The sequence below is a fragment of the Leptodactylus fuscus genome, chromosome 1 (assembly GCF_031893055.1).
Source record: "Leptodactylus fuscus isolate aLepFus1 chromosome 1, aLepFus1.hap2, whole genome shotgun sequence".
In the NCBI taxonomy this organism is placed as follows: Eukaryota; Metazoa; Chordata; class Amphibia; order Anura; family Leptodactylidae; genus Leptodactylus; species Leptodactylus fuscus.
The window spans coordinates 333,314,214-333,328,672 of record NC_134265.1 but is presented as its reverse complement, the minus strand read 5'-3'; the positions used below and the strand labels follow the sequence as shown (position 1 = coordinate 333,328,672).

The 14,459-nt window shown below is 44.1% G+C and overlaps 1 protein-coding gene across 2 annotated transcripts; it reads right to left on the bottom strand.

Annotated features, from left to right (window-relative positions):
* Window positions 1-280: 280 nt before the first annotated feature.
* SLBP (stem-loop histone mRNA binding protein) lies at window positions 281-13,885 on the bottom strand. 2 transcript variants are annotated; one of them, XM_075261108.1, is made up of 8 exons: window positions 13,805-13,885; window positions 11,116-11,262; window positions 7,644-7,781; window positions 7,089-7,151; window positions 6,259-6,390; window positions 5,381-5,533; window positions 4,574-4,625; window positions 281-3,728 (listed from the first exon to the last, which is right to left on the bottom strand). In XM_075261108.1, the coding sequence occupies exons 1-8, from the start codon at window positions 13,840-13,842 to the stop codon at window positions 3,603-3,605; spliced, it is 849 nt and encodes a 282-aa protein (XP_075117209.1). In that variant the 5' UTR covers window positions 13,843-13,885; the 3' UTR covers window positions 281-3,602. The 2 variants fall into 2 exon arrangements, with proteins under 2 accessions (XP_075117209.1, XP_075117210.1); XM_075261109.1 differs by having other exon boundaries at window positions 7,644-7,751.
* Between the last annotated feature and the right edge of the window lie 574 nt (window positions 13,886-14,459).

Sequence of the window (14,459 nt, the reverse complement as noted above, 5' to 3'; positions counted from 1 at the left end):
ACAGATCTCTCCACAGACACTTCAATGAAGTCCATAACCAGATAGATTGGTGAACGTCACCTGCATATGGGGCCTCAGCCTAAGGGGGGATTTCAGGACTAGGATACAGATTGCTGTGGCCTCTATACAGCGCTGTACATTGTATAGTGGCCGTGCTTGGTATTGCAGCTCTTGACTGGACCATCTCATCTACGCCCCAGACATCTGCTTTTTAGGCATTACCTCCCACCCCCATTTGAAGTATAGCACACAAGACGTTATAAGACCACAAAAGGACCGCAATTGTTTTATTTAGAAAACCATTACAGATTGCTATTAACATAAGTCATACAACTGCATGTACACGAGAACATTTACAGGATTTGTACAGAGTAATATTAAAATTCAAGTCTATCTGCGTCACAGCAAAAAGCATAAATACAACGCCATGGCCCATGTAGGCGATGTCACGCAGCTAATGCCTCTGGACGGACCGGGCTAGAGCCTTGCGGTCTTACCATTATCCAGAGGGGACCAAACTGAACATGTCCATGACGTATCAAAGGGAGAAAAAAAAAAATCATGGGTAGAAACAAAGATAGTGCGTCAAAACATAGGCCGGAAAGTGGCTATTTATAAGATAGAGGGCTCAGCGATACATATAATGCAGCACTGGGCAATATATTATTGTAGAAGAGGTAAATATACAGCAATGGGATCTCAGTGCTATATACAACGCTGGCAGGTCATACATAAGGGGGCGCTGCACACACCGTGCACTGTATTCAGCGGCGTCAGAAAGCCAAAGCCTAAGGTTTGGTGGATGCCGTATTGAATCGCTGTCCAAGTTACAGTCTCAGGGCCATGTTCACACAGCAGAAAACAGGGAATTGGATGACTACATCTGTCTCAGATTCCTTTTCTTTTTGCCCCCAGGCAGCAGAAAACAATAAGGGCAAGGAAGGAGAAAAATGAGAACAGGATGGTGCAATACAGAACGCCAAGAGAAGCCATCACATGTCCAGTATCAGGTAAGAGGTCAGAGCCAAGCGCCACCATAGCAGAGAAGCAGAAACTGCGGAAACGGTCAGCAAGTGTGTGATGTCCTCAGCAGGGTGGAGCACGTGGCCTACTGGAGTACGGGCCACGTCCTATCCAAACACCTGCTTTGCCGCAGTGATAAAGGGGTTGTCTAGGAACCATCCAAGGGACACCATGTATACTGAGGTGGTAGCGGCGAGACCTGCAGCCCCGACCCAGTCAGATGAATAGGAGCGTTGGCTCTGCCCTGGTCTGTTGGAGAACCAGAACAGGCAGACTGCTACAATACCAGCTACACATGGAGCCCCACTGATCCCATTTACTATAATGGGGTAAGTCGTTTTAAAACCAAAACCAGTGGATGAAAAAAAAAAGCTGTGCCTTCTAGACTGCAACGGTGTGAATGAAGCCTGAACACACCACATGTACAGATATCAGTGCCAGGTAGGTCATCAGTATACAATACCCCAATGTCTTGGGCAACCCCTTTAAGGCAACGACGACACTGACAAGTGCTATGGACAATGCAGGTGACCCCCACCCCTTATATGTTGCTGTAGTGACCACCATTCACACTGCACAGAACAGTGTCAGTATAAACCTCACATATAATCCATATACTCCTGGGCTGTTACACCCGTCCTCACAGATTAAAAGTTGAATGTTTCAGCAACAGCGTTGGAATTGGACTTCTGTAAGGGCCCTACAACACCATGTAAGGGGTTGAAGAGCTTCTGGTCATGTGACACTCCCCAAACGGCATAAACACAGTGTTTTAGTCACAGCAGAGTGGATGGGATTTAGTGAAAATACACACTGTGAACAAGCAGCGATGTCCATCAAAGTCAGTGTTTTGGAAGTCACAGCATGTCATTTCTACCTACAAAATCGCCAGTGGTTTCCCCATAGGTATAATGGAAGCAGAAAGTCTGCAGGAAGAACAGTGATACGCTGCCGCCACATGGGGCTTTATCCTAAAGGGGTACTCCGAGGCTTCTAAATTGATGATCCAACCTCAGCTTAAAATCTGTGGGCGCCAAAACCCTGGAATAACAGATCAGCCGGGTGAAGTGGAAATGGCAGTCCCTGTGCATCACTTGATGTTCATTGGTAAGCTGATCATTAGGGGGCTGGGTGTCATACCCCTGCTGATCCTTAATAGTTGACCTATCCTAAGGACGGGTGAGTGAAGTAACCTGGAAAACACCTTAGAGGACTTTCATGTCCTCCTGCACATGTGGTTTTATATACCACTAGAGCGCAGACATTACGCTGAATTCGGTGCACTGACTGCTTTCCTGTTCTGTGCTCTGGGGCTGGAGACCTATCGATGATGCCGAGCTGTGAGGAACGTCCCTCTGACAGTACAGAGCTATGGAAGAGTACCGTCACAGCCCAGCTAGACTGTCAGGAACGCGCTTCTGACAGTGGGGAGAGATTGGTAACAGCACTGATGTCTCCAGCCCTGAGGCACATATCGGGAAAGCTGAATTCAGCGCATGTACAGGAGGACATGAAAGATTCTCTTTAAGAAGAGTCGCCTGCATTGTATGCCCTCAGCCAGCAGAGGTCACTGCTGTGCAATCTGAACTCATCCAGCTCGCCAGAGTTCAGACTGGAAGCTCCAGCCCCAGCTACCAATAGGAAGAGATGGCACATATGGACTAGTAAAGGACTCTAACGTGGACTTCCTGGCTATGAAAGGTCTTGAACACTGCAGTCGCTAATTTTTTTTTTTTTTTACTACGGTCTCGCCACGTGGTAGCAGTGGTGCAGGGTATTACAGCTTTAGCCTATTCACCTGTATAGGGACAAGCTGCCATCCCCTGCACTGCTGCTAACAAGTGGACAGACCAAGGTAAACCTTGAAGATGCCATAATAGTACTCAGCCAAGTGAGCGCCCCTTTAAATAGCCAAATGACAACGTAGCCAGGAGTCAAACCCCCACTAGTCTCATCTATAGAGCCAATATTCTGACCCTGGAGACGTAGAGAACAGGAGTTAATAAGGATGGTAGGCAGATCCCAGGCCAAGGGTGAAAGTAGGAACGCTCAAGTCACGCTATTACTAACGTCTGCAGGGTAAAGTCAAGACGAACACAAAAGCCCATTGTCAATATGTAGGAAGAAAAGTCAATAAGGAAAAATTTGGTAAAAGGACTAGCACCTGCCCATGTTATATACTGTCCGAGTCTCTTTTCGACCTAGCTCTTTCAGGGCAGGTAGGTCACAAGGAAAGATAACGCATTAAAAGGTCAAAGTTTTATAAGTGTAACATGTCTGTTATCTGAGTAAAGTACACCACGACTATAACCAGAGGGTACAAAAACAAACTTATTCCAACAATAGTCACAAGAGACGTCCGCTCTGAGCCATAGCATTGACAGCACCGCTGTTCCAGTATTAAGTGCACCATCCAAATTATATATATATCTGCCAGCACCAACATGGGACATCAATTTTGATCAGGCGTTAAGTTGTCCAAGAAGCTGCAAAATGTGCAGTAAATATGAAAGCGCTCCATCCCCAGAAGGCCTTCATACAGATGTGATGTACTGGGCACATCAGAGAACACATCCACGTCAGCTCAAACTCATCTGAGCGTACTCTGTTAGATCGTCAGAGTCGGCGTCGTTTAAGCACGCTTCTAAGTCAAATCCTCCCTCCGCCTCCTCCATTTTTCGGACTTTGGTTGGAGTGCCTGCAAACTAAACAATACAACAAGATTACAATGGAGATTGTAGCAAGAGAGCAATAAGACAAGCTTAAGAATACAATATATGTGGCTACTCGGGGCAACATGATGGCTCAGTGGTTAGCACTGTAGCCTTGCAGTGCTGGAGTCCTGGGTTTCAATCCCGCCAGGAATAATATCTGCAAGGAGTTTGTATGTTCTCCCCGTGATTTCCTCCCATTCTACAAAGACATACTTAAATGGAAGAAAAAAAAAAAAAAGAAAAAAAGTACATTGTGATCCCTATATGGGGCTCACAATCTACATAAAAAGACAAAAATAAAAATACGTGGCTATTCTGACCCTTACATAAGGGTGCACGCTCAGGTTGCAGCAACCCAATCCTTATCTACGGGCAGTAAAGTGAAATCACTAGAGACTGCCACACATCAGTGATGCCACGATTGCGTAGTAGTTGCACAATTACACATCCCAGCAGGCCCACTAGGACTCCCATCAAAGTGAGCGAGCAGGCTGGGTGTGGTTTCATAGCAGCTGGAGCGCCAAAGGAAGCAGAACCCAGCAGAATACAGAGCCAGAAGTGGATGTGATTGGCTATTCCATCTCACTTCCCATTCACTGGTGAGGAATCTGAGCTGCAGTAACCAGCACGACCAGCAGAGGGAGTCAGTCGTCTGTCTCCTACTCCATCCACTGTAGTTGCAGCACACCAGTGAGGCCAAGCATCAGATCCTCAATCAACCTGATAACCTAAGGAGATGTTACCAATACCAAAAAGCTGGACAACCCCTTTAAGACTATTTGAAGTCTGTTGTGTCTCTTAGTCAACCATTTACACTGGGTAGTTATTTCACTTACAAGGTTATCTTCACATCCAGTCTCAGAAGTTGAGCACATCATTTCTTCAGAACTGTAGGAGAACAAGAAGATATAGATTACATAGATGTATTTTCATCCTCTCATCTTACTGAACAGAGAAGGTTGCACTATAACCCCTAAGCAGGCTGCTGTCCTGACATGGAGATATATATAAATGTTAGAACACCCATTGGCGTAACATTAGCTCCTAGCAGTCTGGTATCCATACTATTGTTTGTTGGTACAGGGATATCATGGGCGTTTAATCCCCTGTTACAGATACGCCATTAGTTGAAGATATGAATACCCCATTAACTGGTCAGGCCACATCCACGTTGCAGTGTGTGCCAAAAATCACTGAATAAAAAAAAAATGTCTCTTTCCTCCGCTGGTTTCAGTTTTAAATAAACCCCCTACGGATCCCATTATAGTTAATGGGGTCCATCTGGCTGTGGATTTGAGCCCCTTCCAGATACAGGTAGTGGCGTAACACACTAAAAGGATGGGCTATAACACAAGCAGGCAGGGTTGTGAAAGGTGCAAGTCCAAGCACACAAAACCTCAGACAGGATCTAGAACTGAAATGGTCGAGTACTTGACCAGCAGGTGTAACGCAACGTCTCACTATACAAGAGCTTATCTATCGGAGAAAGAAACTCAACTCCAGGACATGTTTACTTGTAGCTCCAATATCTATAGCAATGCATAAAGCCATCCAGTCTGACAATCCATAGCCAACACCAAACCCATTTCTAACTATGGCACTGCCACCATTTTGTCTAGTGTACAAGAGCTTTAGAGTCTTACAATGGCTGCAGGTCATCATCAGCGTCCTCAGTTGGGGGATCCCATGCATGTAGCTGAATGCGCCATATTTTAATCTGTTGGTCCCAAGATCTGCGGCTGTATTTCTTAAATTTGTTTGGTGTTCGTGGATGAACCCCCTGCTGTCTTGTGTGTCTGTAAATGACAGAAATAGAACAATGCAGTGTAAGTAGATAAAGAACAAAACCAGCAATAGAAGAGTACTGGCAGGATACTGGCCATAGCCACCAACTCTTACCCCTGATAATCAGATCACTGGGCCTGAGTCTAAAACCCCCACTGATCGCATATCCCCCCCACTGATGGCCAATCTTTGGACTTGTCACCAATAAGCAAATCCCAGGAAACCCCTTTAGGCCAAGGTCCCACAGACAAAAATACATGTGGGAAAAGCCTTGGCAGCAATGCATCATGGTTCTTCCCGCAGCACTTTAGACACAGTTTGCAGAGGTTTCCTCCACAGACTGTTACAATTATATCTATGGGGAAACCGCCAGCATTTCCATAGGTGTAGTCGACATGCTGCGATTTCCAAAACCGTGCGGTTTTGGAAATCACAGAGTGTCTGCACCTCGGCTTTTACTGCAAAGTGGGCATGGGATTTGCTAGAATCCAATCCACTTTACCCTGACTAATACGCCACAATTTTTCCTGTGGAGTTGCTGCTGCGGGTAAATCGCTGCTTTTACGTCCCGTGGGGTCCCGGCCTTAAGGTACGTTCATCCATATTGACACTGAACAAGAGTCACCACATGTACGACAAAATCTAAGCAAAGGCTTATTTTTATCTAATAGTAGTGGTGGACACTGTTTAGTTCCTGATCTACACATCTTCACAATTTGCATGTGTAATAAGTTACCTTGGCACAGCTTTTATGTATCTGTCATATGCAATGGTGTTCTTCCCATAGGTAATTTGCTTCTGACGCCTGGCAAGTGTGACCGGGTCAGTTTCCATTTCTCCTTGATTTGAGGAATCCTTTGAATCAGAGCTGAACAAAATATTCCAGATTAATAAAGTTGGACAAATAAAAATCCCCCCGCCCCATCTAGCTATGAAGATATGGAGATAAGTGTCCTATTTTAAGGGTGACCACAGGCCAAATGCCCATTCAGCAGACAGCCATCTATCCTTCATAGAAACCCAACAGAGTGTACATATGTTCTGAGATCATATAGGGGAAGAAGTCGCTGCTAGATCTCTCCAAAGCACAAAGGATTGGACAGGTGTTCACTGACTCAATATTTACCCCATGATATCTACTGTGCTATGTTTATACCTGCATTGTCATTTGAGCTTGTCTGACACAGAGGACAACAATGAACACAATTTGGCTCCATTCCGGTGTTATTTACCAGAACCAACAGATCGCATTGACCAATTCTCTACCAGGTGAAAAAGTTGAACTAGAAAGACTGTTCTTTGATTTGTGTCAGCCACTGTGAGTCTTTAATGACCCTTGAGAGTCAGGGCACCTCTAAGCCCATTAGATGAGCCAGTACTACTGACACAGAGGAGCCAAGCACCCTACATGTGCTGAATGTGCTGACAAAGCTAACCAATGGAGACTTGAGAATTTCAGAAGATTTCAGATAATTTCAGAGAATTTCAGATTGTGAAGTCATTCTCTATACAAGAAAGGTATATAATGAGCTGATAACCCAGAGCGGTCTCTCTTACAGGACATACCTTCCAGATGACGATCTCCGCTCCCTGGAACTAAATTCATTGATGAGCAGTTTTCTCCGGTACCTAACAGGAAGAAGCAAAAACCAAGCCTTAAACCCAGATACACAAAGCTCTGCGTTAACCAGAAGTCACCTCACTTAACGGATGTGAATTTGCACAGACCATTTCATTTATTTTGCATCCATGCCATCGTGTCACTGCCATTTGCAGGTACGTCACTACCAAGTCAGGATTAGCAATAAAACAAATTCAGTGGCAAGGCATATAAATAGGGAGGGGCGTTATGTAAAAAGGAAGTTACCTAAAATAATCATTGAAAGAACCAAATAAAAACGACACACTTAGCCTGAGGGTCCATTCACACGGAGGAAAATGGTGAGAGTTTCAGCACTGAAAAAAAAAAAAAGCTTCCTATGGGAGCTTCTGCTAGAAAAAGGAACCCACTGAAGTCAATGGGAGGCTTTTTTCCAGCACTGAATTTCCTCACCATTTTCTTCCATGTGAATGGACCCTTACAGAAACACCTTAAGTGTGTGCAAAAAACGCATCACTTACCTTGAAATGTCTCTCTCAACAGAAGCCATCATGAGTTCTTCCTCTTCCACTGCTGAGCCCCAGTCCTTACACCTGGACTCCGGCTTGTGGCTCTCTGGGGTGGTGAAGCTGGGAGGAAAGGAACGCCGAGAGGTCAGCCTGGCAGATCAATTATAAGACTGAGTAATGCCACCAGTAGTGCCTGGCTTCACAGCAGATATACAACCTGTGTCACCACAACACAAAATATCAACCTAGTTCTAGACTGATTCAGGTGACCCTGCCCTAACCGCATCCTCCCCTTGAGAACTGCTGCTTGTGTTAAAGAGATCCCACCAATTGTATCACTAAACAAATTTGCAATTCTGGCGATGGGGACAGATCTCATAAAAGACAGTTTGGGGTTCTTGGAGATAAATACAGGCGCTTTTGACATGGTCACTCATTGGGTGCACTGAAAAGATCATTCGCATACAGATTAAGGGCGGGTTCACACCTGCGTCCCGGCCTCCGCTTTCAGGTTTCCATCTTCTGCCGAGAAACTGGACAGGAGACTGAAACCGGCAGTCATTCACTTGAATGGGTTTGCAAAGTGTCCGCCTGTAACTGTCTTCTGCCTCTCCGCGGCAATACCGTTTATATGGTTTTAAATTCTGATTTTATTAACATTTTATCAGTTTACAATTGTACAATGAAGTTCACTTAGAGAACATGAAACACAAATATAAACAAAGTTGAAAAATAAAAACAATGTTTCACAGTGGAGACCAGAAGACGCTCACGGGCGGACACTGACTACCGGGTTTCCATCTCCTGTCGGCAGAAGACTGAAACCCACAAAGCGGAGACTGGGGCGCAGATGTGAACCCGCCCTAAAAGAGGATTTTCTCAGCAGCAAAACCACACAAGTTATGTTCATTATGTTACTAACTGGACCTACAACCGTTTGTGGGATAGAAAAGATTTTAAGGATCATAGAGTCCCTTCAGGTAACAAGAGAAGAAATGAGTCACAGGTAAGGCTCAGCATTTATAAAAAAAAAAAAAAAAAAAAATAAAAATCTATATCCATTTCTATATATCTAAAACCAACTAAATCCAGTTACCGTATATACTCCTGCATAAGTCAACTTTTTCAGCACATTTTTCATGCTGAAAAAGCCCCCCCTCAGCTTATACTCGAGTCAGAAAACTGGAAGGACCTGCGTAAATTAAACAAAGGGGGAGGTCCTTTAGTGCTACTGCTGTGATTGGCTTGTCACGAGGTCACGTGACTGATGTCATCAAAGGTCCTGTAGCCACTGTAACATCTGCAGATAAAGTTGAGTCTAAATCCTAGTGGCTCCGCCCACACCAGAGTCCGATCACATGGTCATGACGTCATCAGAGGTCCTTTAGCACACTAGGATTTAGCATCTACCCTGCAGATGAGTGGCCAGGATTCATTGTGTCTTATGGAAGATGTCTCTTGTATGGAGGAGAAGAAGCTACAGTAAAGTGAAAGTGACACACATGCACTTGCTACTATTCCTAGTAATGTCAGGCATTTGGGGTTATTAATTTAGTTTCAGTAACTCCATGTGCCTCACATTAATAGCAGTTAACCCCATCATGTCCCTCATTAACTCCTGTGTGCCCCATATAAGGGTTAGTAATATGTGAGACACATGAGGGGACTAATAAAGGATCTTAATTATGAAGATACCTAATTATTACCCCTCCATATGTCCCACATATCAGTAACTCTTACGTGAGCCACACAGGGGGGTAATGTGAGGGACATGATGGGGTTAACTGCTATTACTATGAGGCACATGGAGTTACTAAGCTGTAATGCACAAGACCAGACTTTATCTGCAATGGTTCCCCCCCTCGGCTTATACTCGAGTCAATACATTTTCCCAGTTTTTTGTGGTAAAATTAGGGGTCTCTGCTTATATTAGGGTCGGCTTATACTTGAGTATATATGGTAATTTACAGGATTTTGTGGATGTCGTCTGTGGCAGTTTGTATTCCTCGCCTCCCCTGGGCACTGGTTTGGGTCTTTTGTCCTCCTGAATGATGTCGGGGGCCGCTGAGGAAAAGTCACCTGGCACAGACAAGTGTGACCTAGTTGACTACTGAAACCCAATTACAGGAGCCCGCTGGCTCTGAGGTCAAGGATCACAGGGGAGGAGAGTAAATTTTTTTTTTTTTTTTTTAATCGACGGAACCAGGTGGCAGTTTTTAGTAAATGTATTTTTGTTATTGGCTGCCATTAGTTATACTCTGGGGTCTGAGAGAGTATAAGCTCTGCTCCTAACAAAATCACACAAGACAAACCTCACAATCTCTCTCCCATGCCCCATACCAGTAAGTGGATTGTGATACAGCAGAGTACAAGATCAGGCTACAACCTCTTTTGCCCCTATTATATTTACAGCTTTTAACAAGTGAGTGTGGCTTTCCCGATCTGTGCCCCGGGTAAAGAGCTATCGGTCCCGGTACCATAGCTCTTTATAGTCAGAAGGGCGTTTCTGACAGTCAGTCAGGTATGTCCTTCTTCACAGCAGCGATAATAGCGCTGCACAGTGTGAGCGGGGAGGAACGCCTCCTCCCTCTGCTCACCCATAGACGAGTATTATCAGGGAGGGGGGCGTTCCTCCCCGCTCACACTGTACAGCGCGATAGGTGCTGCTGTGTAGAAGGACGTACCTGACTGACTGTAAAGAGCTATGGTATCGGGATTGATAGCTCTTTACCCGGGGCACAGATTGGGAAAGCCGACAGTGCGCTGAATTCAGCGCACTGTCGGCTTTCCAGCAGTATATAGAACTGCCTGTGCCCAGACCCATGAAAGCTTCTCTTTAAATCATCATTAATTAATTGTAACTGATGGAAAATACACAGTTAATTTTGATTTAGGTGATGAAAAACCCAGTCTTTAACACAGGTTTGTCTATTTCGAACAAAATCCTGTGACAGACTATAGCTGCCAATAGAAATTATGAAAAAAAATCAGCAGCACAAGGTAACGCGCTGTGGAATCTGATAGCACTATATAAGCATAATAAATAAGTAAATTAAAGGGAGTGTCCACAATCTGCGGCCCCAATCAGACATTGTGGCTAAGATTGGGATGAAGAGACAACTTTAACATCCAAAAAGTATTATGGACCCCATTGAAAGATTTTCCACTATACACACCCCACATGATACAGTAGGTGGTAAATGATCAATAACATCTCCCATTGTAAGGAGAATGGGGGTTTGCACGTGCCCTGATGTACCTAGATGCCTACCACTCCATTCACTTCTATGGAATTGCCAACACTAATCTCCAGCAGTTGGGACTACCATCAACTCAGCTCTTGTACCCTGTGAATAGTCTATAGATCAGGGGCCTTGGATGATGTGTGTGGGACATCGTAAAGTTACCTCGGAGCTAGCCAGACAGTTTACAATAAGGTAACATGGTTTCAGTTATTATGATCATGAAACCAAATCGAACTCACCTGTCAGGACGTCTGTCATAGCTCCTGGAAGGCCTCTCTACATCAAAGATACATTCATCTTCATCATTTCGTCGTCTAAAGTTTCCATCTACTCGGCGTTTACGTCCCTGAGACCAGCGGGTGGGTGGTTCAGATCCACAAGGAAAACTTAAAAAAAAAATAAAAATGGATAATGAAACAAGATGAATACAATTCTCAGCGGCTGATGTCATTTGGGAGGCCAGAAGAGATCACGGAGGCAGTGGGGGAACCCTTAAATGTTTACTCACTCCCCTGGACCGCCTCTTATTATATTGTGGGGTCTAATATTTGTTGTTGGAGTATGGTTACCAAATATATGTATTTTCTAAATGCAACCCTAGCCTGCCTGGTTTAATGTGAAGACTGGGGGGTGGAGCCTAAAGCCAAGTCACAGGAAGTGACCAGGACACCACTGCCAGAGCAGCACCACCTACTTGATACACATCAAACCAGGGAGAACCTATCACTCCATTGCAAACGTCTGAATGCCCACATGTGAAGTGCTGAGGTGCACATGCTCAGTCAGTGATTTAGTCACTACTATAGAACTTCCAGAACAGCACCCCAATATTCGTAAATGGAGTATGGCCTAGCATTGACTTTTCATATGAAGGACCTATCCACAGGGTGTGATCTGTGGCCATCCAACACCAGGTACACAGCATCCACTTTGACTGCAGTGGACAGGGAGCACACGCATGTTGCTCTTAGTCAAGTAATATAAAAGACACTGCAGTTCCCTGGAACCACCGCTGTGCAGCGGACAGGGCTGCAGTCACTCTTATTACTTGTATGGAAGCAGTGCTGAACATGCTCTCCGTCCACTACAGAACCTTCTAGTAGTTGCTGTGTGCCTGGTCCTGGTGCCAGGGCCCATCAGATCACATACTGATTAGGATGAAAAAAAAATTGGGCTAGAAAATCTCCTTATGGCACCATACAGTATAGGTTAGTAAAGTCACTCTAAGGCAGGGATAGATCACTATGATGCAAGTAGTTCCAGTCCTCTGACTTGGTGCAGGCCTTTGCCAGGGGGCGAAACGCAAGTTAGGGCTGCTGGTGGAGGTCACAGTGTCTCTGCCTGTAAGAGGTAAGTGTTTCTGAGGTGATTTATTGTGTCATTTGATTCTCTGTTTTACTTTTGTACTGGATGAGGGTTGGGTATTGGATCTATGTATTTTATATGATTCCCAAAGGGAATCACAACTGCTAATATTCATTGAATTTGATGGTTATTATGGTCTGTATCAATTGATATGATTTTGATTTCAATACATCTTTACCAGCTACCTTTGAGGAAGAGTTAATACTTGTTCACGTGTGTGCATATATATTGAGAGTTTAGACATGTATATACTATTCATATATGCATTTATTGATGTTCATGCATGCTTAGGCACTGTGACCCTGCCTCCTTTTGCAATTTGATTTTAACTTTTTTTTTTTTTATGTAGATTGTGAGCCCATTATAGGGATAACAATGTACTTTTTTTTCTCACTTTTTCCTATCAGTATGTCTTTGTAGAATGGGAGGAAATTCACACAAACACGGAGAACATAAACTCCTTGCAGGTGTCATTCCTGGCAGGATTCAAACCCAGGACTCCAGCGCTGCAAGGCTGCAGTGCTAACCACTGCATTGCCCCCCATTTTAACTTCCTTGTCAATAATAAATATTCTCATTTTGGAATGAGGCAATTGTGGCGTGTTATTTATGCGAGACTATTCCCGATTGGTTTATATGTGGTTTGTAGGTTGGGTTGGTTTTATATATCTCCCTGGATTGTAAGATTTGTAGGTTTAAAATCATTCAAGTGAATAAGCTGAGATAACCAAGCAGTTACAGTAAAATACACAGCACCATGCTTGGTTTTGTACAAAGAGGCTGCAGTATTCTTCAATAGCTGACCAGAGGGATCCCAGGTTGATCTACAATTGATAACTAATGACCTGACCTTAGGACGGGTTATCAGGGGTGTCCAAGATGTGAAGAAAATTGATACTGATATGTGGCAGAATAATCAAGAGTGTAATACACCACATACTAGGTATATGGGCAGAAGCAGATCTACTGCTATCCAAGAGAATGGGAGACGGGCTACAGTGTCAGGTAACACTGCTACAGTGTACAAACCACAAGCTGTATACAGTCCAACCCCCGCTAACATGCACTTAATATATGCAGAGAAGCTTATAGCCATATACCCAAATGATCCAATCCCAATGACCTATTCTGTAGATCAATTTTCTTCAGATCCTGGAACGCTCCTTTCAAGTGAACAATCATATTAGAAAACTGAGACAAGGCCAGAATATAAAACACAAAGAAATAAGATGAAAGTCAGTTATAAAGAATGCTAATAATAGTCAATGTAGGTAAAGAGGTAGGTATCAGTCAGGAGGGGCACCACATGGCTGGGTAGGGGGGTACAATGGTGGGAGTGGGCCGTGATCACTAGCAGCACCACCATATAGCTCCAAAACTGTAAAAACTTACACTAACATAATAATGACAATGGTTGTACTGTCTAAATAAAGTTATTGAGAAAAAAAAAAAAACCTAGGCCCCGAAAGTACAAAGGCAGTAACCATAGAAAAAAAAAACCAGTCTAAAGCTTATAAATCCCCATATGGCGCAGTCCAATCTTCATTACAAAGACCAACTTACCGGCGCTGGTCAACACGGTGGTCGCTGTATCTGTACATGGCTGCTATTCAATAATACGTCCGTCTAGACAAGACTCTCCGCGTCCACTGACCGAAGCGCGCCAGAAAACAGACTCTTTACCCACCTCACACTATCCGAATATACCACCTCTTCATAGTAGGGGAGTACAAATCTAAACACGAGCCCTTTAATATGATTTTCAGTCACTAAACGTCTCAATATAAAAATATTAGTTTTAAAAATTTTAAATAAACATAATATGTACCAAGATAGTATAATATAGTTGTACAGAAAATGGTTTTATTTTTATGACGTAAACAATTCCCCCCTCAGAGACGAATAACTTTGGAACGTTCCAAGAGAGACGTAAGGTTTCGTCAGAGGCAGGGAAATGTTGGAAAGCTATTGGTTCGTTGGAGCTGTCAGTCATCGGGTGGGCGGGAGCGGAAGCCGCTAATCCGGTGATCTGATTGGCTGCTCGTATTTTATGGTCGCATACATTTTTGAAGCGATCCCCCGCCAAATATTAGAAGGGTTTTGGCGCTAAAAGGAAGGAAGGGAGGAATAAGAGGGAAATGATACACAATGGTCATAAAGAAGCTGCTCACAAAGACATGGCGACTGAAATAAAGTCAGAGCTCAGATTACATGTGTG